At 45.2% G+C, this 9,843-nt stretch overlaps 1 protein-coding gene across 1 annotated transcript in view; it reads right to left on the bottom strand.

Moving 5' to 3' along the window:
* Positions 1 to 2,708: 2,708 nt before the first annotated feature.
* The window catches only part of LOC139310142 (vomeronasal type-2 receptor 26-like), a 30,493-nt gene continuing 23,358 nt past the window's right edge, over positions 2,709 to 9,843 (bottom strand). Inside the window, exons 6-8 of the mRNA XM_070934299.1 lie at positions 5,802 to 6,029; positions 4,036 to 4,162; positions 2,709 to 3,610 (exon numbers count right to left, since the gene is read on the bottom strand). Coding sequence (XP_070790400.1) covers positions 2,709 to 3,610; positions 4,036 to 4,162; positions 5,802 to 6,029 — 1,257 coding nt within the window. The remainder of the gene's footprint in view (positions 3,611 to 4,035; positions 4,163 to 5,801; positions 6,030 to 9,843) is intronic.

The following is a 9,843-nucleotide window of genomic DNA, read 5'->3' as shown; positions in this document are numbered from 1 at the left end:
ACTTTACTATTCAATTATTATAATTATTTTTTTGGGAAATTTTTTTTATTTTTAAACAAAACTTAAAACATGAAACAATTATCATCCATTACAATTACAGAAAGTGTATTGATCGGTTACAAAATCTTTTGTGCTTAATCCTCTATCCATCATTTTCTTATTTAACAGTTTATTACTTTATTATTCTCATTTACCAATTATTTAACAGTAAACTGTCCTCTATAAGGGGGAAAAAAAACCCTTTATATGTTTTATTATCTTATCCATATCATATTTCATATTTCATTTCCATTCTTTCTTGTCTAACCATTGATAAAATAAATCCCATATCAAATAATATTGTTTGTCTTCTTGTTCCCTAATTCCAGTTTCTAGCAAATACAATTCTAGCCGCCATTAAAACATTCACAATTAAATATCTCATTTCTCTATTGTATATTTCTGGTAAAAATCCCCAATAAAAATATCTCTGGTTTAAAGTCAATATGTTTCTTTGTCATTTTTTCCAACCATTTGTGGATTTTAGTCCAATATCTTTTAGCTTCTGCACATGTCCACCACATATGGTAATATGAGCCCGGAGTCTGATGACACTTCCAACATTTCTCCGATTTATTCTTGTACATTCTGGCTATTCTCGCCGGAGGTAAATGCCACCTGTAAAACATCTTATACAGATTTTCCTTATATTTATCCGGCCGTGCGGATCTGGATGGGGAGGAACAGGCTCAGGCTCAACCCATCCAAGACCGAGTGGCTGTGGTTTCTGACATCCCGATATAGTCAGTTGACGCCATCGCTGACTATTGGGGGCGAAACGCTGGCCCCCACGGAGAGGGCTCACAACTTGGGTGTCCTCCTGGACTCACGGCTATCTTTAGAAGAGCACTTTACAGCCGTGACCGGGAGGATTTTTCATCAGGTTCGCCTGATTCGCCAGTTGCGTCCCTTTCTGGATTGGGACTCCCTACACACAGTCACTCATGCCCTCATCACCTCCCGCCTGGACTATTGTAATGCTCTCTACATGGGGCTCCCGGAGGCTCCAACTGGCGCAGAGTGCGGCCGGGCGGGTGGTTATGGGAGCAACATGGCGCTCCCGTGTAACACCTCTCCTGCGTGAGCTGCACTGGCTCCCAGTGGTCTTCCGTGTGCACTTCAAGGATTTGGTTACCACCTTCAAAGCGCTCCATGGCTTAGGACCTGGTTATTTACGGGACCGCCTACTACCACAAATAGCCTCCCACCGGCCGGTACGCTCTCATAGAGAGGGGATTCTCCAGGTGCCGTCTGCCAAGCAGTGTCGACTGGCGGCCCCCAGGGGGAGGGCCTTCTCTGTGGGGGCACCTACTATCTGGAATGAGCTCCCCCCCAGAGATAAGGAGGATCCCGGATCTACGCACCTTCCGCCGTACTCTTAAGACCCTCTTATTCCAACAAGCTGGCCTGGCCTAATTTTTTCTCCCCTTTTTAAATTTTAAATTGTAATTTTTAATTTGTTTTAAATTTATTGGGATTTTAATTGTCGTGGGCTAAATTTTTTAATTTCGTTTTAAATTGTTTTTAACTTTTGTATTTCTGTATTTTATCCTGTGCCTGTTCGCTGCCCTGAGTCCTTCGGGAATAGGGCGGTATACAAATTTAATAAAATCTAAATCTAAATCTAAATATGCTGTTGACATTGTCATTTTATAATTCTGCAACCATAATTTTTCCCATTTCTCTAAGTCAATCCCATGACCCACATTTTCCCCCCATGCAATCATTGTTTCTTTAACTTGTTCTTCTGCCAATTTTACTTCTAATAAATGACTGTACAATTTTTTAATTACATGGTAATAAGAACCTGTTAAGATTTTATCTAAGTTTGTCAAGTTATTATAAAAACCCTCCTTTTTAGAATCTTCATCATATCTAGACTGTATTTGCATATATGAAAACCAATCCATTTCAAACTCTTGTTCTTCTAGTTCTTGCTTCGACTTAAGTTCACCCCTTTCATTTAATAATTCACCATATCTAACAATTTGTTCCTTTCTAAATGTTATTGCGAATGAGACTGCTTCAATAGGTGATAATAAGACTGGAATTTTTAAATAGTAACATTGTTTGATCTTCTCCCAGTTTAATAACAAAGACTCTCGTATCATATGTCTTCTGAAATAACCCTGTACTTTTGTACTTTTATACCACATAAAAGCCTGCCAACCCAACAATAAATCATGTCCTTCTAAAGTCAACAATCTAATATTCCTTAGCGTTAAGCTATTCTTTATTCCACATCAAGTTACAAGCTTGAAAATATAATTCCCAATCCGGCAAACCAAAACCTCCTCTTGATCTAACATCTTGCATCAATTTTAGTTTTATCCTTGCCTTTTTGCCCTGCCATATATATTTTAACACCATTTTATTTAAATCTTCAAAATATTTTTTCCCCAACTTAATTGGAATTGTCTGAAATAAGTATAAAAGTCTGGGCAGTATATTCATTTTAATAGTCGATATTTTCCCTATCAATGATAGCTGCAAATTCTCCCATTTTGTTAGATCTGTCGCTATCTGTTGTTCAATTATTATAATTATTATAATTCAAAATTCTCATGGAATGAAGAAAGATAAGTGACAACACAGAAAACATTACTTCAAGGCATGTGATTTTATGATGCATGTAAACTGTACAAAAATAAACACCAGCAAAAGGAGACTTAATGATTTTTTATCATCAGATGTTCCTTGGTGTTCATGTCAGGTCTGAAGATAATAATGTAGCATTTGGGGATGAAGATGCAGCCCAGTAAACCCAGGCCAGAGGCCAGGATGGAGAAGATCTGCACGGCTACCATGTATTTCCCCTTGGTGCTCAGATAAGTGGGAACAAAGGAGATCCAAACGCTACAAAAAACCAACATGCTGAAGGTGATCAGTTTGGCTTCATTAAAAGCCCCCGGCAGATTTCGAGCCAGAAATGCCACCAAGAAACAGATGGCAGCCAAAAAACCCATGTAGCCAAGAGCAGAGTAGAACATGGTGACAGAGCCTTCATTGCACTGCAGCAGGATGTGTTCTGGTTGGGAATGAAAGTCAGAATCTGGGAATGGGGGAAAGACTCCCAGCCACATCATACAGAGGCCTACTTGAATTCCAGAGCAGGATAAAACAATAGAGTTGGCCAGACTCTTCCCCAGCCATTTCCTCATGCTGCTGCCTGGCTTTGTGGCCAGAAAGGCCACCACCACCATGACAGTCTTGGCCAGCAAGGAAGACACGGCAACTGAGAAAACAACACTGAAAATGGTTTGTCGAAGGAGACAGGTCATTTTCATGGGGCGACCGATGAATAGAAGGGAGGTCAAGAAAGAAAGCAGGAGTGAAACCAGGAGGATATAGGTGAGTTCACAGTTGTTGGCTTTCACTATGGGAGTGTCTCGGTATTTCATGAAGATTCCCAGAATAAATGCGGTGGTTAGGGACAAAGTGATGGCAAAGAGAGCCAGGATGAGTCCCAACAATTCTTGATAGGATAAGAAGCTTATATTTTTGGGGACACACCGATCTCGCTTCTTATTGGAATACTGTTCATCTGGACACTTTTCACAATGGGCTGCATCTGAAAAAAAAAAATCTTAGCATGAATCTGCAGCTGTAGGAGCATGAAAACTGCATCAGAAATCAAATACTTCATTTTCAAAGAATAATATTTCTCCCCAGTGATATTAATATTATACAGCATTAGTTAAAATAATCAAACAGTCTTTTTAAAAGCTGAAGATGAATGTGATTATCAGCTCTCAAAACTATCCTCTTTCCCAAAACCAAGCAAAATAGTAACAACTCAGTAGAAATCAGCAACCTTTCATTATATGTTTTAATGCTCACAACATCATCCAAATTCGGTGATAGTGCCCAATCTTTGAAGTTTGTGGATGCCTTCAAGAAATTTAATGTTTTTCTTGCTTCTTTATCAAATATCCCTCCCAAAACAAGATAGAATATTGATTGTATCTTGATTTTTTTTGAAGCCACCTACTGTACCTCCTTGCCCAGAGAATGTTCCTTCCATACACAGAGAACAGTCGTAGCAGCAAACTGGGGCTCCCTGTCTCACAAGCTTGGAATAACCTGGGGAGCAACTTTCTGTACATCTTGAATAAGGCACCATCTAAACATAAACAGAAAAATTAGTCAGGGTGATATACTGTATGAATTAGAAGGATTTACTGAAATCAAGTGGCTTCCAAAAGCTCAGGAGCACATTGAGCGAAATCAGTCAAGAAGTAGTGGCATGAACTGTAATTACTCTACTTGCAAGGGGCAAATGAAAGATCATTCTCTTTCTCTATCAATCTACATTGTAGATCCCAAAACAGACTCACTGCCTTATTTTTTCCCCCAAAGGAAAGTAGTTCCATTACAAAAGGTTTTTCTCCTTAGGGCATGTATGAGAATGCTTACCATATTTTTCGGACTATAAGACACACCCCAAAAGAGGGTGAAAATTTCAGTGCATCTTATACACCGAACGTAGCCAAAAATGCGAGGCACGGAGGAAGCAGTGGTCTTCGGCAATCCCTGCAGCCTGGAACAGCTGATTGGGGGTATTCTGGGAGACCAATCCACCCGCCAATCAGCTGCTCATACTGAATCAGGCTGCAATAATGTGCTGAGGCTGACCTGGCTGTTTGTGCAAGGACTGTCACAGTTTTCAGCAGCAAGGAAAACACAAGTAGAACAGAGGAGTTTCAGTTTCAGTTTCAGAGATCAGCACAGCATGCAGCTTTAGAATAATTGACCTAAGCCACGCCCAGGCTCCATTCAAGTTGCTCCCACAGCAAATACTGTTTCATTTTCCAACCAGCCCTCAACTCTCTCACACACTGACAGGATGCTAGCCAGCTGAATTCTGATGGATGCTGGTAGGCAGAGGCAGATTTTTTTTTTTCTTATTTTCCTCCCCCAAAACTAAGTTGCACTTTATACTCCGGAGTGTCTAATCCTCCGAAAAATACGGTATATATTTTTTCTCCATCTTTGCTTTTCATGTTCTGGATTTTTCTCCCAAAGGTGCTTTTTCAAAAGACAACTGATCTTTGTTTTCCCTTAAAGACATTCCACTTCTCATTCCAGAAGCTTCTTCAGTTCTGACTGAATGGTGAAGTATGGAAGGATTTATAATCCTTGCAGTCATCTGGTCGTTAGCAGTCTTTCTGAAAGTTGTTGAGGCCACTTGAAATTTATCTGCACCCTCAGGGTCACCTGAATAGTGCAAACGGGTGTGGAACCTTCCTGCAATTGCTGAATCTATATCTATATCCTGTTTACAACACAGTCTTTTCAGTGGTTCCAAATCTTTCCATCCTCCATCATTCAGTCAGAACTGAAGAAGCTTCTTGGATGAGAAGTGAAACATCTTCAAGGGAAAACAAAGTCCAGGTGCCTTTTGAAAAAGCACCTTTGATACAACCTGGATGACTGAGAATCTCCATAGACATTCTGGATTTTCTCTTACTGAAAAGAAGATAAATTTGATGTACTATAAATTATGGCAACATATTTCAGTTTAATAATGTAGATTGCAAATCCCGCAATACAATGCAGCAGATTCCAGTGTGTGATAGATTATTGTAAAACCTCTAAAGTAAAATGATATCTAATGAATTAATGAGGCTTTAAGTTCTCTTATTTGGAAGTGAGGGAATTGAAGGTTAACTCAACTGGCCTCAATAAGAATTACTTCTGAGCAGAAAATTTTCCACACATGGAGATAAATAGAAGAGCAAAATCCAAGCAGCCTCAACTACTTTGTTAAATAAAGTTGGCCATTGGATGGCGCTTTGATTGACAGATATCTTGACTTCCAAGGAGGTTTGTCTTTCTACAGTCCCAATTTTCACCCCTGCATCTGATTTGTTCAAAGAGGATGTCCACTGCATGATATCAAAGTCACCAACAGGAACTCCATTTTCATCAAAAGAAATCCCATCTCGGGAAATATTGTGATGTTGGAAGTTTCTCAGGAACTTATGAAGCTGCAGGGGAAAAAAAACATTCCAATTTGAGCCTTTATTCAATATTTTTCTTGCTATTATTCCGGATTGGAGGTACTCTGAATAATTCAACCTCTTCAAATCATCACTGCAGTCTGAAGCAGATTGATTCAGCATTTCATGGGAAGCTTCTTTCAGTCATTCTCCAGTATTTTACAGTTGTTTTTCAAATATTTATAGAAGAGAAGAGAAGAGAAGAGAAGAGAAGAGAAGAGAAGAGAAGAGAAGAGAAGAGAAGAGAGTAGTTGAAAGTGACCTTGGAGATCTTCTAGTCCATTCCCCTGGTTAGGCAGGAAACCCTACACCACTTCAGACAAATGGCTATCTGTTAGATCGGCGCGGGGAAAGAAAGACGCGACCAGCTCTGGTCCATTCAGCACTTTATTTAAGCACAAGAATAAGACGAGCGGCTGTGCTGCCGGGGCTCTTTAAATACGCTCCGGCAGACTCAGCCGTCCAATGACAGTTCTTTAAATCTCCCGCCGGAGGATTAGCCAATCCCCAGCGGATGTCCTTATAAGGACATAACACTCCTCCCCCCTTAGTCTGAAAGCTGTCCATCAAAGTCAATATGCGTAACGAACTCATGCAGGTAGGCGGGACGCCTGACCGTCCTAGAAGATCTGTGCAGTTCACTTGGAGCTTCGCCGCTGACCTGGCTGGGCGAAGCTCCTGTCCTCTCCGGCTCCCCGGCTGAGGCAGCCCGGAGTCCGGCCGTCGAGTGTGCTGGACCCGTCCCAGCACCTCTGGCCGCAGCATCTGGATCTTCCTGCTGGTGTCGCCAGTCCTTCCCTCACCCAGATTCTCTGGAACCTCGTGGTTGGACATCGCTGCTGTCTGGTGGGTGCCGTCCGAAGCCCGGTAAGTCCACTGGTGTTATTTTAGACTTCTGTGGCTCCCGATGATGTTGATGTTGGTCGTGGTCAACCTCGCCGGGGTGGTGTTTGCCTCCTCGGTCGGGTTCGTGCAGGTCGACTTCGCAGGGTTGGTGCTGGTTGACCTGGTCAGGTTGGTGGTGGAGGTCTCCCTCACCGGTCGGTGGCTGGCTGGCTCTGCTGGGGTGTTGTATGCCCTCCTCGCCTAGTAGTCCCCGGTCTACTCATCTGGGATGGAGGTATCCCTGGCTGGGGTGTTGTTTGTCGCCCTTGCTGGGGGGGTGTGGCTCTTCCCCCCTGCGTAGCCCCCGGTATACCTCAATGCTGCAGTGGAGGTCCCTCTTGCTGGGATGGCGGGTGCCCTCCTCGCTGGTTTGGTGTCGACGTCCCTCAGGCCGTGGGTACTGGTCTACTGCTCTGGATTTCCGACAGTTCAGCTCACGGTAGTGGCATTGGTCGGCCTCGTCGGGGTGTTGTAGACCTACCTCGTCGGGGCGTGGTCAGCCTACTTCATCGGGGTGTGGTAGGCCTACCTTGTCGGGGGGTTGCAGGCCTACCTTGTCGGGGGGTTGTAAGCCTACCTCGTCAGGCTGGTTTCTTCCCGTTCCCCTCCACCTTTTCTGGAGCTGGTCGATGTGACGTCTACAGACCTGTCCATCTTCCAGCTCCACTCTGTAGGACTTCGGGCTGGTTGAGCTCTCGATCTTGCCTTTCAGCCATTTCGGAAACCCGTGAAAATTAAGCGTGAAAACCAGATCTCCTGTGGTGAAGGTGCGGGGCAGGTGGCTGGCGTCTGATGGCACCTCTGGGTTGTACTGGGAGTGCAGTCGATCCAGATGTGACCTCAGTCTTCTCCCCATCAGCAGCTCGGCCGGGCTTTTCCGCATCGTTGTGTGCGGCATGATGTCCTGCCAGGAACGTCTCCATGGGCTTGGAGGTGAGCTGTGGCCCGTTGTCGTGCACAAGTACATCCGGTAGCCCGTGTATCGCGAAAAGCCTCCGGAGTGCCCTTGTGGTGGCCTCTGTTGTTGTAGATGCCATGGGCATGATCTCCAGCCATTTCGAGAAGGCATCCACCACGATGAGGAGGTATTTTCCACTCATCGGCCCTGCGAAATCGATGTGGATCCTTGACCACGGGCTGCTGGGCATCTCCCATTCGGATGAGTGGGCGCGGGGTGGCGCTGGCTGGGATGCCTGGCACGGGTCACATCTGGCCACCCAGGTCTCAATGTCTTTGTCTAATGTGGGCCACCACACGTAGCTTCGTGCCAACCCCTTCATGCGCACGATGCCAGGGTGCCCCTTGTGCAGTGTCTCTAGGGTGTTCTGCTGGAGTGCTCGGGGAATCATGACCCTGTCACCCCAGAAGATGCAGCCCTTCATTGTGGTTAGTTCTTGCTGCTTCCTGATTTATGGGGTAAATTCTTCTGCCACCCTCTCCGTTGGCCACCCCCACAGGACCCAGGAGAGTACCTGTTTGAGAGTTTTGTCCTTCTGGGTCTGTGCTGCCACATCTGCAGAGGTGACTGGGCAAATGGGGTCATCATCAATGTGAAATAGTCCGAGTGTGGGGGCGGGGTCCACCACTGGCTCCTGAGATGGTCATTGGCTCAGGGCGTCGGCGTTTCCGATGGTCTTGTCAGGTCTGTGGATTAGTTTGTATGAGTACCCGGCAAGGAAGATGGCCCGGCTTGTCATCCTGGGCGACATGTAGCCGGGTGTGGGTTTGTCGCCTGGTAACAGTCCCAACAGTGGCTTGTGGTCCGTGATGACCGTGAAGCTTCTGCCATACAGGTACTTGTGGAAACGCTTGATGCCAGCCACGATGGCCAAGGCTTCCTTGTCCAGCTGACTATAGTTCCTCTCGGTACTGGACATCGTCTTGGAGAAATAGGCGATGAGTGCCTCAGAGCTGTTGGGAAGTTGGTGGCTGAGGACTGCGCCGATCCCGTATGGTGATGCATCGCAGGTCAGTAGTAGTGGAAGCATCTCGTGATATTGGATGAGCACGCTGTCTCAGGAGAGGAGCCCTTTGATGGTCTTGAAAGCTGCTTCCTCTTCTGTCCCCCATCTCCACGGTACCGCTTTCCCCAGCAGGCGATGGAGCGGTTCAGCAGCTGTTGCCTTTTGTTTTAAGAAGACACTGTAAAAATTCAGTAGTCCCAAAAAGGCTTGAAGCTCCGCTTTGTTTTTGGGGGCTGGAGCTTCGTGGATTGCCGTAACTTTTGCTTTGGTGGGGTGGATGCCAGTGCCATCTATGAGATAGCCCAGGAACTCAACCTCCTGGACCCCAATGATGCACTTGTCTCTCCTGACTCTTAAACCCTTCTCCTTAAAGCACTGTAAAACTTGTTTTAGTCGCTCAAGTAGTTGGGTTTTAGAGTGCCTGGAGATTAAGACATCATTGAAGTACGGCACCACCCCTGGAATGCCTTGGAGAAGGCGTTCCATCATTGATTGAAAAATTCCTGGGGCTGCGCTGACTCCAAATTGGAGACGGTTACATTTAAATGCGCCTCTGTGGGTGACAATGGTTTGAGCCTCCACAGTTTTTTCGTCTACTGGCAGTTGCTGGTAAGCCTGGGCCAGGTCCAGTTTGGCAAATATTGTCCCACTCCCAAGTGAATGCAGCAGATGTTGCACCACTGGAACTGAGTATGCGTTCTGTGACAGGGCCTTGTTGATCGAACACTTATAGTCAGCACAGATGCGCACAGATCCATCATGCTTCATGGGGGTCACAATGGGCGTCTCCCATGCCGCATGATCGATTGGTTCCAAAACTCCTTGGGCTATCAGCTTATCTAGCTGAGCATCTATCTTGGGCCTCAAGGCAAACGGAACTCTGTGAGGCTTAAGCCTAATGGGTGTAATTGCCTTATCAAGATTAAAGGAAATGGGCTTCCCCACAAATTTCC

This window comes from Pituophis catenifer, unplaced genomic scaffold (genome assembly GCF_029215685.1).
Source record: "Pituophis catenifer annectens isolate HBS135680 unplaced genomic scaffold, rPitCat1.0.hap2 SCAF_2, whole genome shotgun sequence".
In the NCBI taxonomy this organism is placed as follows: Eukaryota; Metazoa; Chordata; class Lepidosauria; order Squamata; family Colubridae; genus Pituophis; species Pituophis catenifer.
Note: the sequence above shows the minus strand (reverse complement) of the source record. Positions and strands in the feature narration are given on the sequence as shown.